This window comes from Anomaloglossus baeobatrachus, chromosome 2 (genome assembly GCF_048569485.1).
Source record: "Anomaloglossus baeobatrachus isolate aAnoBae1 chromosome 2, aAnoBae1.hap1, whole genome shotgun sequence".
Lineage (NCBI taxonomy): Eukaryota > Metazoa > Chordata > Amphibia > Anura > Aromobatidae > Anomaloglossus > Anomaloglossus baeobatrachus.
In genome coordinates, this window is record NC_134354.1 from 121,581,758 (window position 1) to 121,608,650 (window position 26,893).

General features: G+C 43.8%; 1 protein-coding gene across 3 annotated transcripts in view; it reads right to left on the bottom strand.

Annotated features, from left to right (window-relative positions):
* Positions 1 to 26,893, bottom strand: part of SGSM2 (small G protein signaling modulator 2) — a 511,886-nt gene that overhangs the window by 130,777 nt on the left and 354,216 nt on the right. For all 3 annotated transcript variants that reach the window (XM_075335301.1, XM_075335300.1, XM_075335299.1), the window contains exons 4-6: positions 16,812 to 16,973; positions 4,938 to 5,005; positions 1,579 to 1,727 (exon numbers count right to left, since the gene is read on the bottom strand). In XM_075335301.1, the coding sequence (XP_075191416.1) occupies positions 1,579 to 1,727; positions 4,938 to 5,005; positions 16,812 to 16,973 (379 nt within the window). The remainder of the gene's footprint in view (positions 1 to 1,578; positions 1,728 to 4,937; positions 5,006 to 16,811; positions 16,974 to 26,893) is intronic.

Genomic DNA, 26,893 nt, shown 5'->3' on the forward strand with positions numbered 1-26,893 from the left:
CGGGTCCCTATAATCCATTTTGGACGTCCGACGTCGACTCTGGACCTTCTAGAATATGGGGGCACGTTCAGGGAACGTATCCCCCATTTTCTAGGAATGCAGACCCTCCATTTGAGGAGAGTTGGTGCAAAGAATCTGCACCCACTCTCCCTGGGTCACAGCTGCAAAGTGCCGAGCAGCAGCAGCCAGCGTCTCTGAACACAGAAAGCTGAGCTCAGCTGCTCTGCACATGTGACCGCACTGACCGGCGTCTGCTGTGAAGAAGGAGGGATCGCGGGGGGATGAAGGCTGGAAAAGGTACGGGGGACACCGGGGAACACCGGATGTAGATAGGGGGTGACCTGGCAGTGCCTGGGGAGCAGGTTTCTGTCGCATGTGTTATGGCACATGCGACAGAAACCAGAGAAAAAGGGTCATTGCGGGCGGTGCGCTGCTGTGCTCGCCGGTGCGCGCCGCCATCTTGGATTTTTGGGAGGGGGTTGGGGGTCGGGGGGGCACTTTGGCGACACCGGGGGACCGGGAGGGGACCGGGGAGGAGATTTATCTCCCATCTGACATGTTTGATCATGCCAGATGGGAGATAAATAATTTTTTACCGGCGCTGTCATTTACTGTAACGTGATGATCGGTATACGGTGTATACCGGTCATCACGTGAGCGGGGACCGGAAAAACCGGCCCGAATCATGATCTCCAGGGTCTCAGCTACCCCCGGTAGCTGAAACCCCGGAGATTTTCTGACGCTGGGGGGCGCTATTCAGTTATTTCTGCCTGCCGTTTATAAACGGCAGATCAGAATAAGTACCTGATTCTGCCTCCGTCTATCTCCGTAAGGCTGTCGTAATGGGGTTAATAAACGTCTTCTCTTATGTTCCCTAAAAGTGCCTCACAAGCAAAGGATGAAGAAATACATTCTAATACTTAGTCATTTAGAATTCCTTAGACATAGATTTTAATACTTAAAGGGCTATTCCCATCTCCAAGATCCTATCCCAATATGTAGCAGGTGTAATAATAATAATAATAATAATAATAATAATAATAATAATATTAGCAAATACCTCCAATTAGAAATGTAGTATAGTTCTCCTGACATAGCCATATGTCTTACTGCATATTCAGGGCATTGCAGGACCTTAGGTGTCCATGGTTACGACCACTAACAACTAACTGTCACTACATGCATGGTCGTAATCATGGATACCCAAGGTCCTGCAATGCCCTGCACATGAGATAAGCAACATAGTGAATTAGGAGAACTATACTACATTTCTAATTGGAGGTATTTGCTATTATTATTATTACTACATCTACTACATATTGGGATAGGATCTTGAAGATGGGAAAAACATTTTAAATAATTAGAGCTCTATAAAGATGATTGCAAATAAAGACATCATTTACTAAAATGGTTCCTGAAGGTTAAGGTCAAGAAATAGTACTAGATTCCTGGCATAAATCAAGTCCAGCTTTCCATGGGAATTGCTTCCTTTTATAAACAGTCACGTCTTTACAAACCCTTTAATATCCAATAAGAAATCTGCCGTGCTTACAGAGATAATATAGTAGAAATACTTACACCAAGAGCTGGCCGCTTGCAGGGACTGGAGTCTTGGCGGGTGTGAGCTCCATGGATTCTGTGCCTCTGTACCAGCTCATCAGCGGAGGGGTCGGTCCAGTAGTGGTCTGCAGTTTTTAGTTTTGTGTACTCTAATGCACAAGGGCCCACTGTAAAGAAAAGGAAGAAGAAAACGGGATCTGTATTACAGTGCTGCAGGGAAATCGCATTAGTATAACTTCATCTCGATGTTCCAGCTTCAGGCAGATGCTCCAGCAGGCAGTAAAATGCCACAGTAATGTCAAATGATCATTTATATGTTTTATATGGATGCTTTGTGCTTTATGACACCCAAGTAACCTTCAGATAATGCAGGCTGTAGAGGCACATTAAAAGGGACCTGTCACTAGCTTAAAAGTAGCCAGATTTTGCTCCCATTTTATTTCTGCTTCTCCCCTGAATATTCTACTTTATTTTTCTAATCTGCCATACAGTTTCAAAGATTTGGCCCTTTTGATCTACTGCAAGTTTTTATGTTTTTTAACAAATGGGTGTGCCTTACTGGATTCCCCGGGGGACAGGGGTATATTACTACCCTCTAAGCCACACCCTCTTGTAAAGATCATAAAATTTAGCAATAATAAAAAGAATGATTCCTCTGGAACCATATGGTGGAATTAAAAAATAAAAATATTCAGGGGAAAAGTGGGAATAAAAAAAAGAGCAAACATTTTCTACGTTTGACCTGGTGACAGGTCCACTTATCTATGTCTGTGCATTTAGAGATCCAATGAGTCTTGAGGTGGTGTCACACACAGCGACAACGACAACGACGTCGCTGCTACGTCACCATTTTCTGTGACGTTGCAGCGACGTCCCGTCGCTGTCACTGTGTGTGACATCCAGCAACGAGCTGGCCCCTGCTGTGAGGTCGCCGCTCGTTGCTGAATGTCCAGCTTCATTTTTTGGTCGTCGCTCTCCTGCTGTGACGCACAGATCGCTGTGTGTGACAGCGAGAGAGCGACGAAATGAAGCGAGCAGGGAGCAGGAGCCGGCGTCTGGCAGCTGCGGTAAGCTGTAACCAAGGTAAACATCGGGTAACCAAGGTGGTTACCCGATATTTACCTTCGTTACCAGCCTCCGCCTCTCTCACGCTGCCAGCGCCGGCTCCTGCTCTCTGCACATGTAGCTGCAGTACACATCGTGTAATTAACCCGATGTGTACTGTAGCTAGGAGAGCAGGGAGCCAGCGCTCAGTGTGCGCGGCTCCCTGCTTTCTGCACATGTTGCAGCACAGCGACGCCCGTCGTTATGATCGCTGCTTCGGCTGCTGTGTTTGACAGCTAAGCAGCGATCATAACAGCGACTTACAAGGTCGCTGCTACGTCACAGAAAATGGTGACGTAACAGCGACGTCGTTGTCGCTGTCGTTTAGTGTGACCCCAGCTTTAATCTAATATATAAAGCTGAGTGTATGTGTGTATGTGTGTGTGTGTGTGTGTGTGTGTGTGTGTGTGTCCGCTAAAGGAATCCGCACCGTCGCATTTACAATCACGAAATTTTGCACAGACGCCCCATGTGACTCAGGGAACGTCACAGACTATGTTTGGATGGGAAAATTAAACCCCACACTTTACAGTTACTCTCCAAAATCCTGCCTCCATTAATCTGAATGGAGGTGGGAGATACGGGCTATTAATAGCAACTGTCAGTGGTTGCTATAGGAACAAAATAAACTTAGCATAAGAAGCCGATGTGTGAGGTAATAAGATGTCGGTGGTGAGACGGATAGAGAGAGACAGAAAAAGACAGACAGACAGAGACAGACGGGGAAAGAGACAGAGAGATAGAGACAGAGACAGACGGGTAAAGAGACAGCCCTGGAAAGAGACAGACGGGGAAAGAGACAGCCGGGCAAAGAGACAGCCTGGGAAAGAGACAGACGGAGAAAGAGACAGCCGGAGAAAGAGACAGCCGGAGAAAGAGACAGCCGGGGAAAGAGACAGCCGGGGAAAGAGACAGCTGGGGAAAGAGACAGCCCTGGAAAGAGACAGACGGGCAAAGAGACAGACGGGCAAAGAGACAGACGGGCAAAGAGACAGACGGGCAAAGAGACAGACGGGCAAAGAGACAGCCCTGGAAGGAGATAGACGGAGAACAAGACAGACAGACAGATAGAGAGAGAGACAAACAGGCACAGACAGACACAGAGAAAGTGAGAGACACAGAGATAGAGACACAGAGATTGAGAGAGACAGACAGAGAGACTGATACAGAGACAGACATAGAAACTGATACAGACAGAGACAGACACACAGAGACAGACAGACAGAGACAGACAGAAACTCGGAGAGATAGTTACTATCCCGGTCAACGCCCGGGTACTACAGCTGGTATAATATAGTATATACACACACAGTACATACATTATATATATATATATATATATATATATATATATGTGTGAGGAAAGCCAGCATTGCCTGAGAATGGCATGCAACAAATAAATAGTGTAAATTCACAACATCATTCCAACTGTACTATAATACAAAATAAGATTTTTAGCACATAATTGATCAATTTTTTGAGCCACTCCTGCCAGGTCATGGCAAATCTCAATAGGGGGTCCTACTCTATATTTTATATTTTCATTGTGCCATGCGGCCTCCTAATTACATTAAAAGCAGAACCATATTGAAGCAAAACATATACCTGTAACATTTCAGAACCGCTTCCATGTTGCAAAGAAAGGCAACCGCGAATAAAGGCAGCCCAGGCCGAGCATGTGCAGCAAATGCCACACACACCAGGGCAATGTCGGAACTGGCCCTCACAGTGCAGAACCAGTACCCATGAATGAAGGCGGAGCAGGCCCAATTAAAAGGTACCCAATTAACAATGCCTGTGGAAAAGGGTGAGGTGGCTGAATGTGACCCCCTCCTATTGAGATTTGCAGTGATGTGGCAGGGGTGGCTCAAAGAATTGATCAATTTGCTAAAAGTCCCATTTTGTATTCTAGTACAGTTGGATTGATGTTGTGAATTTACACTCTTTATTTGTTGCATGCCATTCTCAGGCAGTGCTGGCTTTCCTCTATTTCTGATATATAAACTTCAGGTTCGCTCATCTCTAGAGGTATACGCTTTTTTATTTTAATGGTGAAAAACATGGTGAATGAGAAGGAGTTGTCTGAGAAGTGGACAATCCCTTTAAGTATACATTTTATAGTAATGTAGAATCTAATTAACATTTTCTAATCAAACACAACATATTAAACTGCCTTCAAAACATGGAGTTTCATCATTTTTACTTTATTCTTATTTATATCTTTTAAGCATCAGAATTATGGCTATTTTACAATTTTACTCTCATATGCTCACCTAGGAGGACAGCCAGGATAGGACCACAGACTGGATCAGACATTAAAGATTCTTTCTCATAATATTTACTGTGGAACGAAAAAAGGTTAATTATGTAAATGTATACATTACAATTATTACTCATGGTTGTAACATTTGTATGTGGCTGACCAATTGGAACTGCTGAATTAGAAAAAAAAATGGTCAAAAAAAATCCCTTAGTCTATATTTTGGACTGCAGTTCAAAACAATGCATAAATGAAGCTAAGCTAAGCTATAATACTGGTCACTGCAACTGTTGGTTCTTAATCGTCCCCCTCAAAAAAAAAACAACAAAAAAAAACACCTTTTTAATGCTAAGCAACTCTTTTAGCTCCCTTTATTTTTATTTATATATTTATATTCTTTTTTTTCCCTTTAAATTCTTTTGTTTCCTCCTCTTCTTTAAAGAGGCATTTTTTTTATATTTCCATAAGTATAGTGAAATTAAGATATTTCTTTGGGAGAACGAGTTGTAGTTTTGAATACCAAATAATTTACTAAAAGGCATGAAAAAATTGGAATGAAACGCCCCATTAATTTTGCTGTTGTTTTTCTGGGGTTTGTTTCTATGGTGTTCATTATATGGTAAAAAAACAATAATTGAAACATTTTTCTCCAGGTCCGTATGATAATGGTAATGCAAAACATTTTATTTAATTTATGCCAAAAAATTCAGAAGTATGTCCCTAATTTCCAAGATCCAAGTGAATTGCAGTATACAGTATAAATCAAAGTCTCCTATTAAGCTCAGCCTACCGTTAGGCTTCAGAGGAGTACCAAGATGTCAGCCGTCAGGGATTTCAGTGGGACTTTGGATGTCATGTTAGCCCAACAGTTTCCTGCGGTTGCATTGCGGGGAGCCGTTCGGCGCTGGAATGCACATGCACCAGTGACTACTCTATTTAAATGCTGCTGTCATCAGCATCTATATGGTTAACAGCAGCCATGGTAGCTCAGTTGTGTAACATTTGCTGCAGGTGGAGAGAGCTTAAAGAGGTGGTTCACTACTTTGCAGTAGTGACTATATCTCTGTAAAACTGAAAGGGGAGGCTTTTTCTAAAAACTTTGTGTTGCCAATTCAGCCTCTTCTCCGTCGTGTGACCTCTGGGATCCGGTGATGTCACGTGAACTTCCATTTGACCTCACCTTACCACGGCCGGCCCCAGTCTTTTACATGAACATAAAGTTAATAGTATAACTGTCATTACAGAATCTTCAGTTTTACTCAAATTTGTTGATGCAAAAAAAGAATACACCCCACATCAACAAGAACTACATTTAGTATTTTGCATGACTTCCATGATTTTTAAAGGGACTCTGTCATCAGGTCTTTGCTCGCCCATCTGAGAGCAGCATAATGTAGAGACAGAGACCCTGATTCCAGCGATGTGTCACTTACTGAGCTGTTTGTTGTCATTTTGATAAAATCAATGTTTTCTCTGCTGAGGATCTACCAGTTAGGCCTAAAACACACTTCCGCAAAAAAAACCGTACGTGTCTTACGGTCCGTTTTTCGGGTCCGTGTTCCGTTTTTTAAGTGCGTTTCTCCGGTACGTGAAGGTGACCGGAGCAGCAGCAGACACCGCCGCTCCTGACAGCTCCACGCGGAAACTGAAGACAGCCGCGCGATCAGCTGAGCTGTCACTGAGGTTACTCGCGGCCACCGCTGGATACAGCTGATCGCGCTATTCACCTCAGTTGCCGCGTGGAGCTGTCAGGAGCGGCAGTGTCTGCCGCTGCTCCGGTCACCTTCATGCAGCAGACCTGGAAGCGACCATCCTGGATTCGCCGGACATGGAGGGCTTTTTGGGGCTGATTAAATTGGTGAACCAGGGAATGTGTTTGTGTTTTTTATTTCTAATAAAGGATTTTTTCGGGTGTGTGTTTATTTACTGAAACTTACAGATTAAACATGGAAGGAATCTCGGGGAGACGCCTGACATGATTAATCTAGGATTTAGTGGCAGCTATGGGTTGCTGCCATTAACTCCTTATTACCCCGATTTGCCAACGCACCAGGGCAAATCGGGAAGAGCCGGGTACAGTCCCAGAACAGTCGCATCTAATGGATAATTAACAACAAGGTCTGAAATTAATATTCACTGCTAATAAAATTCAAAACAACATTTGAGGAGCAAGGATTGTCCACAAAAAAACAGTGATTTCAATAAGTTTTATTTCTGAATAATTCATAAAAATATGCATATCAATGTTTAAATCAATAATAATAATAATAATAATAATGATGCTTCAACATGAGGGACGATATATAAGCAAAAATATATAAAAAATTTTTTTTAAAAAAGTAGTAATTATTTTTTCATAAGCGCATGAAGGTTTTAATAAGGATATTTAACCTGTATATATATAAAAATTTGGAATACATTGTTTTATGTTATTTAATCTAAATTTGATAAACAGTTCGGCTTTGTATATACTTTGGTGCACGTTTTATAGTTTTTTTTTATATTTTTGCTTATATATCGTCCCTCATGTTGAAGCATCATTATTATTATTATTATTATTATTATTATTATTGATTTTAACATTGATATGCATATTTTTATGAATTATTCAGAAATAAAACTTATGGAAATCACTGTTTTTTTGTGGACAATCCTTGCTCCTCAAATGTTGTTTTGCATCTAATGGATGCGGCAATTCTGGGCGGCTGCTGACTGATATTGTTAGGCTGGGGGGCTCCCCATAATGTGGAGCTCCCCATCCTGAGAATAACAGCCTTCAGCCGTATGGCTTTATCTGGCTGGTATTAAAATTGGGGTGGACTGCACGCCGTTTTTTTTTAATTATTTATTTATTTTACTGCACAGTATAGACACGCCCACCGGCTGCTGTGATTGGGTACAGTGACACAGCTGTCACTCAGCGTGGGGAGCGTGTCTGACTGCAACCAATCACAGGCGCCTGTGGGTGGGGAAAGCAGGGAATACGAGATTGATTAATGAGCAGCCGGCTTTTTCAAAGTAATTGTTGCCGCGCATTCTCTGCACAGCTGTTCCTCGCCGCGCTGGTGATCGGGGAGCGGTATGAGCCGGGGGAAGAAAAAAAATGAGCGCCAATGTAAGTATGACTGAGAACATCATGAAAAAAGGTAAGTATACTGAATTTAACAAAAAAAACCCCCCAAAAAAACATTGTTCGTTTAAAAATGCACACGGACGAAACGTGCTGAACACAGACATACTCCGTGTGCGGTTCGTGAAGACACGGACCCATAGACTTTAGCGGGTCCATGCCTGCGTGATGCCGGCCAAAAACAGACATGTTGTCCTTGTCGAAAAGCGCAGACACGTACTTACCACACGGACACACGTTCCGTGTGATTTTACGTGTGTGTGCCATCTACCATTGAATAACATGGGTCTCCGTATCTCCGGTACGTGCAAATACGTACCGCACACGTACAAAAAAAACGGATGTGTGTTGCGGGTCTTATACAGAGCTCATGAACATGCAGGACTACCTGCAGCACACCAAGTAGTCCTCTAATGATAATTTACTGCTGATTAATCAGTGGTTTCATCAAAACTACACTAGCAGCCCAGTAAGTGACACATCGCTGGAATCAGAGTCTCTGCCCCTACGTTATATTGCTCTCAGATTAGGTGGCAAAAACCTGGTAACAGATTCCCTTTAAATAAAGCACCAAGGCTTCTAGGCATTGAAAGAACACGGTGACGACATGTTGCAACATCTATCGGTTTTTATGCCTCACGAACGACCTCTTTTAGAACCTGAATGCTTGATGTAGAGTGATAACAACTTGTCTCTTCAGAATTCCTCATAGGTATTCTGTTGGGCTCAGATCAGGAGACATACTGGCCACTGTATCATTTCATCCTGCTCTGTAGAAATGCAATAGTGGCCTACATGTTGTGGATGGTAGTTTTGGATCATTGTCATGTTGGAAAAGTGATCCATGACACCAACAGCATTTATGAAGACCTAGATTATGACACTGTCACCACCATGTTTCACTGTAAGCAGCATGCATTTTTCTATCTACTCCTCACCTTTGCGACGCCATAAACTTTTCAAGAAATCAGTTCCAAAAACATATACAGTTAGGTCCAGAAATATTTGGACAGTGACACAATTTTCGCGAGTTGGGCTCTGCATGCCACCACATTGGATTTGAAATGAAACCTCTACAACAGAATTCAAGTGCAGATTGTAACGTTTAATTTGAAGGTTTGAACAAAAATATCTGATAGAAATTGTAGGAATTGTACACATTTCTTTACAAACACTCCACATTTTAGGAGGTCAAAAGTAATTGGACAAATAAACCAAACCCAAACAAAATATTTTTATTTTCAATATTTTGTTGCGAATCCTTTGGAGGCAATCACTGCCTTAAGTCTGGAACCCATGGACATCACCAAACGCTGGGTTTCCTCCTTCTTAATGCTTTGCCAGGCCTTTACAGCCGCAGCCTTCAGGTCTTGCTTGTTTGTGGGTCTTTCCGTCTTAAGTCTGAATTTGAGCAAGTGAAATGCATGCTCAATTGGGTTAAGATCTGGTGATTGACTTGGCCATTGCAGAATGTTCCACTTTTTTGCACTCATGAACTTCTGGGTCGCTTTGGCTGTATGCTTGGGGTCATTGTCCATCTGTACTATGAAGCGACGTCCGATCAACTTTGCGGCATTTGGCTGAATCTGGGCTGAAAGTATATCCCGGTACACTTTAGAATTAATCCGGCTACTCTTGTCTGCTGTTATGTCATCAATAAACACAAGTTACCCAGTGCCATTGAAAGCCATGCATGCCCATGCCATCACGTTGCCTCCACCATGTTTTACAGAGGATGCGGTGTGCCTTGGATCATGTGCCGTTCCCTTTCTTCTCCAAACTTTTTTCTTCTCATCATTCTGGTACAGGTTGATCTTTGTCTCATCTGTCCATAGAATACTTTTCCAGAACTGAGCTGGCTTCATGAGGTGTTTTTCAGCAAATTTAACTCTGGCCTGTCTATTTTTGGAATTGATGAATGGTTTGCATCTAGATGTGAACCCTTTGTATTTACTTTCATGGAGTCTTCTCTTTACTGTTGACTTAGAGACAGATACACCTACTTCACTGAGAGTGTTCTGGACTTCAGTTGATGTTGTGAACGGGTTCTTCTTCACCAAAGAAAGTATGTGGCGATCATCCACCACTGTTGTCATCCGTGGACGCCCAGGCCTTTTTGAGTTCCCAAGCTCACCAGTCAATTCCTTTTTTCTCAGAATGTACCCGACTGTTGATTTTGCTACTCCACGCATGTCTGCTATCTCTCTGATGGATTTTTTCTTTTTTTTCAGCCTCAGGATGTTCTGCTTCACCTCAATTGAGAGTTCCTTAGACCGCATGTTGTCTGGTCACAGCAACAGCTTCCAAATGCAAAACCACACACCTGTAATCAACCCCAGACTTTTTAACTACTTCATTGATTACAGGTTAACGAGGGAGACGCCTTCAGAGTTAATTGCAGCCCTTAGAGTCCCTTGTCCAATTACTTTTGGTCCCTTGAAAAAGAGGAGGCTATGCATTACAGAGCTATGATTCCTAAACCCTTTCTCCGATTTGGATGTGAAAACTCTCATATTGCAGCTGGGAGTGTGCACTTTCAGCCCATATTATATATATAATTGTATTTCTGAACATGTTTTTGTAAACAGCTAAAATAACAAAACTTGTGTCACTGTCCAAATATTTCTGGCCCTGACTGTAGTTTATATTATTCACTACTGCGCTAAACATTCAATTTACACATAAAAACACTTTATTTACTTGTTATAATGTGATCAAGGCATTGAACGTCATTTAAATTTAAATGCCGTTCAATGTCTTGATCACATTATAACAGGTAAATAAAGTGTTTTTATGTGTAAATTGAATGTTTAACGCAGCCGTGTATAATATAAACTATATACTTGAACCTTTTGGAGATATTCACACGGTATCCCCTGCCTACTAGCAGCTTCATTCTTATACACTTTAAAAAGTTGCACTAGAAAAACGTTGATAATCAATCGTGCAGTGAAAGGTTTTTGATCTGAGCGACAGTGATATTCCTATTTTGTCAGTTCCAAAAACATTTGTCTTAGGCTGCTTTCACACCTCCGGTTTTTCCTGTGCGGCACAATCCGGCACTTTGCATGAAAAACGCAACCGTTTTTTTTTTGCTGCTGGTTGCGTTTTTCCTGCATAGACTTTAATTAGTGCCGCATGGGCTTGCGTTCCGTCCGGTTTTTGCCACATGCGGCAGATTTAGCCGATGCGGCAGCCGGATGGAACGTTGCCTGGCACGTGTTTTTGTGCAGCAAAAAAAAAACGCATCCGGCCGATGCGGCGCATTTTTCAATGTATGCCTATGGACGCCGGATGCGGCGCAATGCGGCAAAAAACGCATCCGGCCGCCGCATGTGTCGCGGGCGGGGAGGAGGGTGTCAGCACACCGCGCTCACCCCTTCTGCTCGGGTCCGGCGGCTGCTGCTCAGTGGTGGCTCGAGCGGTGGGCCGGATCCCGGGGGTTCCTCGGGCGGCACTCCTCGCCCATGAGTGAAAGGGGGGTTTGTTGGGTGTGGGGATGATTATTGTCCGTGACGCCACCCACGGTTGTGGTGATTCCACCACCGCTGCTCTATATGGGGCTCCCGGGGATGGTGATGCGGAGCAGCCAGGTGTTGTGTTGCCCCTCCGTGGGTAGGGGTTGGTGATCCCGGGGCCCGCTGATGGGGATGGAGGTGCAGGGCCTGGTGGGCGCAGGGACGCGGGGGCAGCGCTGTGCATTGCGGCACTGTGGTACTCACTCAGCCTGAGACGTGACACAGTTTTTACGGTAAACCAAACGGCTGGATAGACGGTCCCACGGACGGCTGCACTTGCTCCCAGTAGGTGACGGTGATGTCCCTTTTCCTTGCACCTTGGTGTACTTGTTGGTTGCGATGGGTCCCCACCGGTAACCCGCTCCCCGGCTTCAAGCTGGACCGGGGGAGCTCTACTCTTTGCCCGCAGGCGCTGGCCCTGGGGAAACTGGTGCCCTGGCGGTGGCGGTGTCTCCCCTGTAATGGTTGAGCTGTTGCCTTCAATCGGGACTTGGTTGTTGGGGGATCTGCGTCCCCTTCACTGACGGATTCGGCAAATTGTGGCGACTCCAAGCCTTGCCGGGGTCCGAGAGGCCCCTGCCCTGGTGCTGACTGTCCTTCGGAACACTGCTCCAGACCGTCGGGCACACAGCCAACGGGGTCCTTCCAGGAACTTCCAAACGGTCCCCCTCCAGACAGTCACCGCCGTTGCTGACCTTGCTGACCTGGCCCTACACAAAGCTGGACCCTTCAGGCTTTCCTTCCTTCTTGTCACCTCACTTGCTTTCCTCCTTTACCACTTTTCTACTTTCACTACTTTCACTTAGTTGTTTACTCCTTCACTCCCCTAACTGTTCTTCACTCTAGCCCTGCCTGGGCTAATCTCTGTTGTTTTCTCAAGCTCGTCCCTGAGCTGACTGCCTGGTTTTCCCGCCTTCAGAGCTGTGTCCTCCTTGGTGGGCGGAGCCAACCGCCTGGCCCACCCCCTGGTGTGAATCATCAGCCTCTGGAGGAAGGCAACAAGGATTTCTGGTTAGCTGTGGTGTTCCTAGCTGGGATGTAGGGTGTGGTGGTGTGTGACCTGTGTCCCCTGGCTTGCCCAGGGCGACACACATGCGGTTTTTGCCACTGCGCATGCTCAGTAGCATGCCGCAAGCGGCAAAAACCGGACAGGCCGCATTTAAAAAACTTATGCAAAGGATGCGGCTTTTTCGCCGCATCAGTTGCATAGGTTTTAGAGCCGGACTGGCCGGCTCTGCACCTACCGGATGTGTGAAAGCAGCCTTAAGGCTGCTTTACACCAGACAATCTATCGTGAGATAGATCGTCGGGGTCACGGTTTTTGTGACGCACATCCGGCATCACTGGCGATGCCGGCCTGTGTGACACCTCCTAGCGACGCAGTATCGCTCACAAATCGTGAGTCGTGTACTGCTCGCAAGGTTCCATAATATCGTTTAATTTAGTTGTTCATCGTTTCCAGGGTAGCACACGCCGCTCCGTGTGACACCCCGGGAACAATGAACAGCAGCTCACCTGCATCACGCGGCCGCCGACGGCTATGTGAAGGAAGGAGGTGGGCGGGATGTTTACGTCCTGCTCATCTCCGCCCCTCTGCTACCATTGGCCGGCGGCCGTGTGACGTCGCTGTGACGCCGAACGTCCCTCCCACACCAGGAAGTGGACGTTCGCCGCCCACAGCATGGTCGCACGACAGGTAAGTACGTGTGACGGGGGTTACCGACTTTGTGTGCCACGGGCAGCGATTTGCCCGTGACGCAAAAAGGACGGGGGCGGGTACGATCGATTGTGAAATTGCACAATCGGTCGAACCATGTAAAGCAGCCTTTAGTCTTATCATTCCAGAGTATAGAGTCCCAATAATCTTCATATCTTCATGTTTTAAGCATGGGCCCTGGCAAATTGTAGACAGGCGTTTTTGTGCATGGGCTTTAGGATAGGCTTACTTCGTGGACGACACTTATACATGCCATCACTTTGCAGTGTACGCTGTATTATGCCATGGGAAACACTCACCTCAATTTGTCTTACTACCTCTTTAGCGAACTGCAGTGAACTTGTATATTGAAATTCTTTAACCCTTCTCATCAGAAGACATTCCTGATTAGGTGTAAATTTCCATGTTTAGCCTAGATTACTCTGTGAGATGGCTGCAGTTCCATCTTTGTAAATTTTTTGTCTCACTTTTGCCACAGTATTCTGACTGATAAGTAAAACTTTGCTTATTGTCTTGCAGCCTTCAACTTCCTTTTCTCAGATCTTGTGACAGTTCTCTTCCATGTGGTGCCATTGCTGACAGCATTGTTAAGTGACGTCCTTTTATAGTCATCTGTCTGCTAGACACTTGTTTAATAAATAATTAGTCTTACATGTGGTTAAATTCTTGTTAATTCAAATTTCGTAGTATTATATAACATAGAAAACATTGATTCTGACAGGAAACTAAAGGTTTTCCAACAAATCTGTTGGCGTGTATTCTTTTATGCTGAGCACTGTGCATATATAGTGTTAGGCTTAGAGTGTTAGTCTTAAAAACTCATATTAAAATATATTAACTTGTATTATAACCAAAACGATTAAATAGGAAATAATTTATTGAATAACATTCTCTTCTCATAAGAGGATTAACATAGGAATCCAAAAGTGAATAATTCCTGCTAAGCTACTTACATTGATCTGACTGAACTGGTGTTAGTGGAGAAGAAGCTCAAAATCAAAAATGGTTTTGCTGCTTCTTTGTTTTGATTGGAATCAATATTTATTACACTAGTTACTTTGTATTTTAGATAAATTAATATATAGTACCCCAAAATGAAAAAAGGCTTGTTTATACTGTGCAGAATGAGGTAATGTGACTTCTGCCCGGGACCAAAGACTCAGGATGGCTGTCATTGACAGACTAGAGGCTAGCTGCCCACTCAGCAGGATCCCAAGAACCCTGAAACCCTCTCTCCCCTGTACAGGAATCTGGAATTACAACAAGGTCCAGGAGATTGCTGCCTAAGGAAGGCTGCAATCCCGAAAAGAGAAGTCGTCAGGCAGGGTTCAAACCAGAAGGTATAAAAAGGGACAAAATCGGCAGGCAAGAGGGTGGTCAGGAAATTAGGCAAAGGTCAAACTGAAGATGGCAGCGAAGTACAAAACAAGGCAAGCAGGAGTGTAGTCAGAACAGGCAGAGGTCACAACACGGGGATCAGAATTCAGGAGCAGGGTGCAAACTAGAGACAAGCGGTATGCTACAAGACTATTTGGTGGCGACCAGCAGACAGGAGGGGGAATAAGAAGGGTGTGGTGCCTTCCCATAGGCTGTAGCTAAAAGGTGGTAACTTCAGCTGGAAGATACACACCACCATAGTCAGCCAGTGGTACTACAGGTCTCAGGGATAGTGGATGGGTGGAGAGCCTGCACCCACCAGAGCCACTGGCACTGACTCCTCCCCCATCACCAGCATTGCCCACTGCGGAAATACGGTGGTGCCTGGTGATCGAAGTAGAAGTTGCAGGAGCAGACTCTGGTGGAGACGTGACATGTAGTTTCACTATAAAGCTAAGTTTTCCTGCAGTGTAACAGGTAGTTTACTGGCAGAGAAAACTATAACAATCTAGGATATTATTTAATTTTTTTTCATAGCTAGACAACCCCTTTATGTTTTTTAATACCAATCATGGAAGCAGGAAGAATAAATCGTACAGAACTATAGCTGAAGTATGTAAAACTGTGCTGTGGCCCATTGAATTGTAGAAGAACAAAGAAAGATATTACGTTGAATGATAAAATTATTCTTGTTTTCCCCCAATAAAGAAGTCTTGGCCATTCATGTTCACATTATACAATAGGGCTACATCCAATAATATTACAGCTTCCTCCTGTAGGGTGAGTTAAGGGTTAGGCCTTCCCCTGCATTCGTACCCGACACAGCATGGTCCTATGTATGATCTGCAAATGCCTTGTTTTGTGATTTCGCCACCGGGTGGTAGTGTTGCTCTGTAAAGGCCCTGGCACCTGGGTAGGCAGGAGGAGGAGGTTGGGTAGAGAGATAGAAGAGAAAGGCAGGAAGCAGACAGGAGGAGGGGCCTGAGGCATGTAGAAAGTTCAAATGTCCCTGAGCACAGATCCTAAGGGTCACCCCTGTGTCTGCGACGCGCAGGTTTCTGGACGAATGGTGGAACCACGTCCCTCACAGAGAGAGGTTTAGTCTGGCTGTCGATGGCTTATCATTGGTGCATGCTGGTAGAAAATGGAGGAACCCTCACCACCTGGAAAAGGTCAGTGCGCCCCTGGTTGGTAATGGGGGTATGTCTGGATGGTATGTCACTTAGGAGAGATCTCTGCAAGGAAGCGGACCCCGGCTGACCATGGAGAGGAGTGAGGGGAAGAAAGGGGCCTTAGACTGTAGGTGGTGCCCAAGTGCCAGGGAACCGATGGCTGCAACTGTGACGTGTGTAGGAGAAGAAATCCCTTTTTGAATACAGGTGGTGGCAAAGCGCGGACCAAGGCCTGTAACCAGAATACCAGGAATAAAGTTAAAATTCTTATTTAAGAAGGACTCTGCTTGGACTTTATTGCCCGATGAGATGGAGTGAATGTGCAACGTCTGAGACTGTAACGGAGTCCTCCTGTGTGTATTGCGACGATGGGGAGGTGAGGGGTTAACGACAGGTTGTGCTGTGACCTGTTGTTTCCCTGCACGCATAACTACTACAAACACTGCCTGCCCTGTGCCCTCCACACTCCGAGGTCACTTTACTTTCTCTCATGCAAGGGCCCTTGTCAAAAGTGAAAAAGGGCTTCCTGGGATGCTTCCTTGGAGAGGCTTTTGATGATTATTCCAAGATTTTGGAAGTCATCTAACATCTCTAAATGAGAATTGGTCAACATTATAAATATCAGATATTGAATGGAAGAGATAACAGCCACAGGTAATGCCAGATTTGATAGCTTCTATAAAATTTGGTTTTGCTGGGACACCTACAGGTGTTTTCCTGATATGCAGTGTTGAATTTCTAAGATTTCTCCTTCGTAGTATTTGAGATACCCGAAGACTACTAGTTCATGAAGATGTATCTTGACGGAGTTGGTGTGGGGCTCTGACCTAATTTACTAAAACCTCTCTAGACACCTGTTTTTTATTCTTTTTTTTTCCTCCCCTTCTTTCTATTAAATTATTTTGCAAAAGATAACCACAAACAAAACAAAACGAATTAAAAGGTAAAAAAATCAAGGTCACTTTATCCTTACCTGCTGTTATCTACAATATACTGTACAATTTTATCCAGCACTTTCTCGATCAGTGCAGTGCGGACCCATATGTGCTTAAGGGCCTGTGGGGTGAGGGTGACCGTCCTGCTTGCGGTTGAGCTTTGCCTTTTTAAGGAATCCTGGCCATTAGAGAAATTTTTCCTAGAAGAAACGGTACAGAAGTGACATGTTAATGTTTCACATTGTGGATATATTTATTTTTCTACACATTAATATATTAACTTTAATTTTTTTATGAATGGTGTGGCCCGCTTTTATGATACTGACTACCTATTTCCAGGATCAATCCGACATCCAGCACCCCCAGCGATAAGCTGTTTTCAGCTCTTGCAGTGGACAGATGTACATGGTAAATAGAGCCCAAACAGCACAGTTCTGATCACTAAATAGTGGTGAATGTTGAGAATGCAGTGGAGCGCCTTCATTCCAAAATGAACAAAAGTAATGCAGCCCACCATCCACTTCAACATTTTCATGGTCATGTACATAAATTACTCACATCTTATTAGTCAATGTCCCTAATAAGGTTCACAAACTAATTTCCCAACTTAATACACACATTCTCTATAGCTTATATACTGGGAAATCAATGGCCTATTAGCATGTTTTTCGAATGTGGGAAGAAAGCAAAGTACTTGGAGGAAACTGAAGTCAATGCGAAAAAAAAAGCATAAAACTCCATGCAAATTTTATACATGGTTGTACCCAGAACTGCACTGCTTCAGGATAGCTCCGCTAAGGCAAGGGAAGAATGCTGAGTAAAGGCCCCATACACATTGGACCACAAGCGGACAGACAGAAAAGGGCCCCTGTGCAAGAACAATATATGTGCCCTTTGCAGCCCCAATAGTTCATCATAATGCATAATTCCTTCACCTTTTGGAGGTAGAAATGGGCCCCTTTACCTCTTGGGCCCCTGAAGGCCAAGAGTGCCAAAAGTAGGCCAAGAGCACCAAGAGTAGGCCAAGAGCGCCAATACTGGTGGGTTTGGCTGACAGTCTAATGTGTATGGGGTCACCGACCAAACAAGCCGGCTTTCTGATAGAAACACCAAAAAAGTGCATCTGTGTATAGGAAAATTGGCTAAGACGGCTGTCGGTGGAACGATGGGTGGAAGTATAGTTTGGATGAGAGCCATCTAATGTGTATGGCCAGCGTTATACTCCCCTTCTGCCTCTGCTCTTCTACGGCCCTCTGGTTAATTAGGGAGGCATATTGGAACCATGAATAGGCTCATCAATTCTGTATATGCAGCTGCACAGTAGCCTCTATTGTCATAGGACATCATGTAAGGACTAGCTTTTTGTGACTAGTTTATCATGACAGGACCAAGGCCCACAGTTAGGCTAAGATCTTCTGATTCTCTCCGGAGCCAGTAACTCCATAAAAATGTAGACGTCTCTGCTCATTTTTAACAAAGGCGAATCAGGACCTAACTTATATTGCTGGTATGGTTACAACTCCTGGATCTCATATTTTTAATCCTCTAGCATACCTTAATGAGGACATTCAAGAACTGGAGATTCACCCGATTTACTATTATGCAAAATCTATTATCATTAAATTTTGATTAAATTACAGAAAATCGCACAATATCATCCAACTTCCATTATTATCTAACAACACGATGCTATTACAGCACTTCCACTAACTGCAGGCTGTATTACAGATCTACAGCAACAGTTTAATTAGCGTATGTGATTTTTATGGTACTATTTTCACTGATAATAATAGTACAATCAGTATAACTTAACGTTTGGAATAAGATACCATTAAGGAGACAAAAACATTTTTCTTTAGACTTATTTGCGTCTGTTTTTCATCTTTCCCGTCTGTATTTCAGAACATACTTAAAGCATCTAATGTCCGATAATGACTCCCACTTGAGCATAACGTCATTTTTTCTCCACTAATTCAAGTTATGTCCAACTACTATAGACTATTACCGTTACAATATAAGCCGCAAATGACTGATAAACCTTCTAATTGAAATTACATATCATTTTGTGTCTACAACCTCTTTGCATTTCTATGGTAAAGAAAGGATATACAAACCCTGCGTAATATGATTCTGCAGTAATTCTTCCATCCATCTGTCCTACTTTTTCAATTATACATTTTGTAGATAAAAGTATACAATGAGAGTGTAATTGCAGGGCTTGTTTGCAGTCTGGAACCACAGAGATGCAAAAGTCTGTACAGGAGTTGGAGACACAAATCAATAACTTATTTTTTAATGAGGACTTATTTGCTAAACGGCTTAATTTATTATTTATAATGCAATAGAGTAATATAAAAAATGGATACATAGGTAGACTTTCCTTTTTCAGGGGTTGTGCCATAAATGTAAGTTATCACCTACAACCCAAACTGCTGTGATCCTCACCTGATCCCAAGAACAGGACCTGGAAGTGTCCTAGTTAAATTAAGTAATAAAGCAAATGAGCGTTGCAGGTAGGTGCTGCTCAACTCCTTCAAACAAAAATCAAATATAGAAATAGCTTCAAAAATTGAGGAGAATTAAAAAATTTTTTTAACAAGCCAGGGGCAGACACATCATTGGTGCAGCCTGTGAAGCCGAACAGGGGCCCAAGAGGTAAGGGGCCATCAGTGAAAAGAAAATAATTTCACCACAAACCTGCCATGACCAGGTGCTCTCCGTAAGATTTGAGACAGAGGAGTCAAAAGAATTATCAAAAGAGTCGTCCAAGGACCCCCTGTGGAGGGCTACAGAAATACCTGGAATCAGCAGGTACAAGAAAACAATAAGTAATGCACTCAACCTCCATGGATTGTATGTCCACTCATCAGGAAAGACGCCATTGCTGAACAAAAAACATGTTCATGAATGTTTAAAATTTGTGCAACAACATTTTGACGAGCCTGTGAAATACTGGAATATAGTCTGGTCAAATGAGACCAAAGTGAACTCTTTGGATGCCATAATACACCATGATTGGAGGCAAAAAGGCACTGTATATCACCCCAAGCACCATACCAACAGTGAAGTTTGGAGGTGGAATATCACGTTGTGGGGCTGTTTTTCAGCATACGGCACAGGTAGATTTCCTATTGTTGAAGGAAGTATGAATGGACAAATATACAGAGATATTCTTGATAAAAATGTGCTGCCATCAACCAGGATGATGGATAGGAAACAAGAGTGGACATTTCAGCAAGACAATGATCACAAACACACAACCAAGGAAACTCAATTGGTTTGAGAGAAAGAAATTAAAGCTGCTAGAATGGCCCAGCCAATCACCTGACCTGAATCCAGTAGAAACTTTATGGAAGGAACTAAAGCTCAGATTTCATAGAAGGAACCCAAGCAAACTTCAGAAATTGAAGAGTGTTTGTGTGGAAGAATGGACCAATATCACACCTGAGCATTGCAGACGATTAGTTTCTCAATAAAGGAAGCATCTTGAAGTTGTCATCACCAACAAAGGCTTTGTACAAAGAATTCAATACAGCTAAGTAAGCGTGTTCAATACTTTTTCTCCTGTGACATTTCTCATTACACATCACTAAATTTATGGACATCTATGGTTTGAATTGTTTGCCTGTGTGGATTGGATGAGTTGTTACCAACATCTGGTGAGAAACTCATCTCAATGGCACCTTTTGAATTATATTTACCTAGAAAATTAATGACGTGTTCATGACTTATTTCACCGGTTGTAGATAGGTAAAGGGAAGAATCACTTCTTTTAAATGGGTGATAATCCATTTTATAGTCGTATCTATAATCCAAATCTATATCTTAAAAGTTCCCCAATTAGACAGTTCTGAAGTTCCCTGTCAGTTAGTAATGCCTCCTGTTTTCATATTCTACTTAACATAATCTACCATACTAACAAGGGTCTAATGGAGCTTCTTCAATGACTGAAAGATCTCTAGCAGAATATTAGGACCAGCCGCCTTTTTTCACTTTATAACTTTTTTCACTTTATAATTGTGAAAAGTTTTACCAAATTTCAAGAAATGTCATGAAGCTTTAATGGAACTAGAAATATGAATTAATCGCCATTCGTTGTTACCGCGGAGTGACCACTACACCTTGCCTTCTTCAAGATTGATTTTTAAACTAATAAGGCATTTCTTCCAAACTACACATTCATTTATTTCAATATTCTCTCACATCAGACAGAAAAGTATATTAGGAATGTCTAGCCACAATTGGAAAGAGAACATTAATCATTTTTAGTTGTAAAGCTATATTCCCCGGGTTCAACATTACTTGTATAGATATGTCATATGCCAGTGGTTAATGAAATAGAACAATTATAATGTTGGAGTGTGCAGTTATGTTTTAATAGATAAAGTTGACGCGAAACTCTGACTGTTCACTAGAAAATAAAGTTTAGGGTAGACGAGGTACCGGTTACATTGAACACAGATCATTGCCACTTTTCTCAAAGCTGGTGTAGTACCACAAACTTTTTTGTGATGGAGCATTTGCTTTTTAATACTTTGATATAAAATTATAGTTTTTTTACTCTTGGTTTTGTGTTCCATTAATGAAGTTGATTACGCTACCAACGGAAAAGCATCTGGGAAGGATGAAAAACGCTAAAACTTTATCTAGGGTCTTACTAGAGCATTAAAGCTAAGATAATCTATGTTCCTATGGTCTTATTTAGTAATCTGCAAATCTCTACTGGTCTTACCTACCAATCCAGTTGTGAATCATTATCTTTGAACACATTTGATTGCGTGAGTGGGAATTTCATTTATTCATTTATACCTATATGATCTTGTTACTATTGGCACTATACAGAGGGTAAAATACTGTAAGTATTGAACACGTTACCAATTTTCTAAGTACAGTATTTTTTGCTTTATAAGATGCACCTGATTATAAGACGCACCCCCAAATTTGGTGAAGGAAAAGAGATTTTTTTCTTTTTAATGTTAAATGGGGTCCGTCTTATAATGCCAGTGTCCGTCTAACAAATCATATAGGGTATATGTCTCGTATAGCCCCCCATCCTATAATTAGCCCCCTTAATCTGGATATGGCCCCCTTATATTAAATATAGCCCCCTTGTGATGCCACATGTCCTCCTGTGCTGGCACAAGTCTCCTATAGCTGGCATAAGTCTCCTATAGCTAGCACAGGTCTCCTATAGCTAGTACAGGTCTCCTATAGCTGGCACAAGTCTCCTATAGCTGTCACAAGTCTCCTATAGCTGGCACAAGTCTCCTATAGCTGGCACAAGTCTCCTATAGCTGGCACAAGTCTCCTATAGCTGGCACAGGTCTCCTATAGCTGGCACAGGTCTCCTATAGCTGGCACACATCCCATATTGCTGGCACAGGTCTCCTATAGCTGGCACATATCCAATACAGCTGGCACAGGTCTTCTATAGCTGGCACAGGTCTCCTATAGCTGGCACACATCCCATATTGCTGGCACAGGTCTCCTATAGCTGGCACACATCCAATACAGCTGACACAGGTCTCCTATAGCTGGCACGCATCTCATACAGCTGGCACAGGTCTCCTATTGCTGGCACGCGTCCCCCTGTGTTATATATGGCCCCCATGCTGCTGCCCATAGTAAAATAAACACTTTACTTTACCTTCTCCAGCGCTATAATCAATCGTGTCTCCCTCCGTGCTGCTGGGCACCTGCACTTTCTGGTTCTCGGTGCCGGTCATGTGATCGGCACAGCAGAGTGACATGATCTCTGCGTGCCTGATCACAGCGGCAGCAGTGAGATCGGGGAGACACCGGGAGACACACTGGAGGAGGTAAGTAAAGCTTTTTTATTTTAGTATGGGCAGCAGCATGGGGGCCATATCTAACACGGGGGGGACATGTGCCAGCAATAGGAGACCTGTGCGATCAAAGGAAGGCACAGGCAGATATAATAAGTGCCGCTCCCCCAGCCCATCACCGCGGTGCGGTTTCAGCACTACGGTGGTGGACAGCGGCAGTGCATATTATATGAGCGGGAGCAGGAGATCTCCCGCAGCAGCCTTCACCAGCCTCTACCAGCCTCCAGCAGCCCCCAGCACCGCTCCATAGTTGCCCCCACCTCCCCTGGACCCGTATATTCGGATTATAAGACGCACCCCCTACTTTCCCCCAGAATTTGGAGGAACAAAAGTGTGTCTTTATAAAGCAAAAAAAACGGTAAATATATTTTTAGAGGTGCTATTGACATGAATTTATTACAGATGTTAGTCACAACCCATCCATTCCACACAGGCAAAGAAATCAAACCATAGATGTCCATAAATTAAGTTATGTGTAATAAGGAGAAATGACACAGGGAAAAAGTATTAAACATGCTTACTCAAATTTATTTAATACTTCTTACAAAAGCCTTGGGGATGACAGCTTCATGACGCCTCCTGTATGGAGAAACTAGTGGCATCCATTACTCAGGTGTGATTTTGGCCCATTCTTCCAAACAAACACTCTTCAAATTTTGAAGGTCCTGGGTTCCTTCTATCAACTCTGAGCTATAGTTCCTTTCATAAATTTTCTATTGGCTTGAGGTCAAGAAATTAGCTGGGTAATTTTAGCAGCTTTATTTTCTTTCTCAAACTAATTGTGTTTCCTCAGCTGTGTGCTTGGGATCATTGTCATAGGCCTCTTTCACACATACATGCCTCCGGTACGTGTCTGGTGCGTTTCCTGACGTACCGTAAACACACGTGTTTGAGGAAAAAAAAAAAAATGTACTCACCTTCTTCAGCCCTCCTGTCTCTGCCTCTGCTGTCACTTGCTTCCGACCGCCGCTCATTATGCTCATTGCATATTGACTTCACTGCGGCCGGAAGCAGCAGCAGCGGGGAGGCAGCAGACCGAAGATCAGCACCACGGACAGCGACGCCAGGGACAGGTGAGCAGAAAGTTCCCGTTCTCCGTGTGTTATCACGGATAACACACGGAGAACACACGTAGGCCATAAACACGGCTCACGGAGGGCAAAACGCACCTCTAACACGTCCGTGAAAAGCGTGCGTGGTTTTTCACGAACGTGTGAAAGAGGCCATACTGAAATGTTCACCCTCATTTCATCTTCATCATTCTTGTAAATGGCAGAATGTTTTTTGTTTATCAAGAATGTCTCAGTATATTTGTTCATTCATCCTTCTTTCAATTATGTGAAGTTTGCCAATTTTGGCTTCTATAAATGTTGTTGAGCAAACTTTATACGCACTTAAACACACTTTTGTTCAGCAATGAAGTCTTGCGTTGTGAGCGTACATACAGGCAATGGTGGTTGAGTGTATTACTCATTGTTTTCTTTCAAACAATTCTACCTGTTGATTCCAAGTCTTTCTGTTGCTCTCCACAGATGGTCCTTGACTCTTAGGGGTACTTTGCACACTACGACATCGCAGGTGCGATGTCGGTGGGGTCAAATTGAAAGTGACGCACATCCTGAATCGCAGGCAACATCGTAGTGTGTAAAGCCTAGATGATACGATTAACGAGCGCAAAAGCGTCGTAATCGTATCATCGGTGTAGCGTCGGCATAATCCATAATTACGCTGACGTGATGGTCCGATGTTGTTCCTCGCTCCAGCAGCAGCACACATCGCTGTGTGTGAAGCCGCAGGAGCAAGGAACATCTCCTACCGGTGTCACCGCGGCTCCTGTAGGATATGCGGAAGGGAGAAGGTGGGCGGGATGTTTACATCCCGCTCATCTCCGCTTCTCCACTCCTATTGGCCGCCTGCCATGTGACGTCGCAGTGACTCTGTACGACCCGCCCCCTTAATAAGGAGGCGGATCGCCGGCCAGAGCGACGTCCCAGGACAGGTGAGTCCATGTGAAGCTGCCATAGTGATAATGTTCGCTACGGCAGCTATCACAAGGATATCGCAGCTGCGACGGGGGCGGGGACTATCGCGCTCGGCATCGCAGCATCGGCTTGCGATGTCGCAGCGTGCAAAGTACGCCTTAGACATCTGTTCTGATAATTCTTTTCACTCCTTTGTCTGAAATCTTGTGGAGAGCTCCTGCTCATGGCTTGTTTATGGTGAAAAGATGTTCTTCCTACTTCTGTATTATGGCACTAAAACTACTCACTGAAGCCTTCAGTAGTTTAGAAATTCTGCTGTAACCAATGTGATGAGTATGTTTTGTAACAATAAGGTTGTGAAAGTCTTAGGAAAGGTCACTGGTTTTACCCATCATGAGATGTTTCTTGTGTGGCATCCTGATAATGAGACACGCTTTTTACAGACCTTCAGTTTTACCAGCTGATATTATTTTCCACTAAGTAACAGGATTGCTTTCTAATTACTGATAAATTTCAGATGGTTTCATGACTTTCCATGGCTTTTTATCCCTTTTCTTCTTCAAGTGTTCAATACTTTTTCCCTATGTCATTTCTCATTATTACACATAATTTATGGACATTTATGGTTTGATTACTTTGCCTGTGTGGATGTATGGGATGTTACCAACATCTTGTGAGACCTTGATGTCAATGGCACATTTAGAGATATATTTACTTAGAAAATTTAATTAGAAAATTGGTAACATGTTAAATACTTATTTCACCCACTGTATTTGCTTGGTTGTGACAGGGTAACAATCAGTACATGTGCATTACCTAATGATTTAAGGTTTTGAAAAATAATGTTTTTAATGTATATTTAAAAGAAACCTGTCATCTGATTTATGCTGTCCGCACATTTGCAGCAAAGTATATTTTTCAATGAATTCAACTGAGGACCATAACAAAGGAATAAGCTACTCAGGCACTGCACCAAGACGGCTTTTCCCATCACCATTCTAAATGACTGATAGGTCTCTTGCTATGGGAGAGACCTGTCAATCATCTCTGGAAGTCCTAAGAAAAGCCAGCAGGGGGGGAGCTGGACTAGTCTCAGCTTCAGATATGTTCCCTCCTCTCCATTCAACAGGAGGCTCTACACAACCCAGTTCCTAAAGGATCTAGCCACTCTTTTCTAGATTATGTTATGCTGTTTGACTACAGAATGGTAAACAACATGTCATGTCAGTGCAGCTAAATAGTAAAAATACAGTATACGGTCATGGAGTCATCCTTAGGCTATGTGCGCACTAGACCGTTTTTCCCGCGGATTTACCCGCGGATTTGCCCCGGAAATTTCTTGAGAAATGTCTGCAATCTTTGTGCAGACATTTCCCATGAAATTCAATGAGAAAAAAAAATAGCTGTGCGCACTGTGCGGATTTTTCTCAAGAAAATTTCTTGAGAAAATTTTCTCGAGAAACTTTCTTGAGAAAATGTGCATGTCCATTAATTTCCGCAGGTACCTGCGGTATTCCGGGGGTATTCCGCAGGTAGCAATGATGTGCGGTATACCACCGGAATAGCCGCGATTTACCTGCGGTAATGCCCATCGCTGCCTGCGGTTTTGCAGGAAGCGATGTCATTATGCCAGGAAGAGGAGCAGAGGAAACACATGTCGCACTCCCTGGACGCCGCACAGAAGCACTTCCGTGCGACCTCCAGGTGCCCGTGCAGTCTGTGTCCTGCTCCGGCCTCGCGGCTCCCAGCACTGCAGGGTGTCAGTGTCTGCCCGCAGTGTCAGCAGCCTGTCACGCTGCAGCGCAGGCAGACACGGACATCCTGCAGTGCTGGGAGCCGCGGGGATGACGATCGCTGCTGTCAGGAGGTGAGATCATTACCTGCTGTGACGATCTCCTGCCTCCTGACGTCAGCGCTGTCACTGCTGTCTAGGGCCGACTCGCGAGCGGCCCGAGACTGTCACTAGCGGTGACGTCACGGGCTCTCGCGATAAGTCAGTGACAGCGCTGACGTCAGCAGTACAGGAGATGATCACAGAAGGTAATGATCTCATCTATGCTCCTGATGGCAGCGCTCGTCATCCCCTGCAGTGACCTGAGCTGACCTATTGATGTTAGCTCAGGTCACTGCATTGCTCTCCCAGCCAATGGGGAACATTCTGTTTTTCATTGACTGGGACAGCGACTATGGTATGGATCGCCGTGCCCCCCCCCCCCTTATTGGATTACGCCGGACGTGGAATTGATTGTGCTCTTTTCAATAAATTGGTTAAAGAGGGAATGTTTTGGGGAG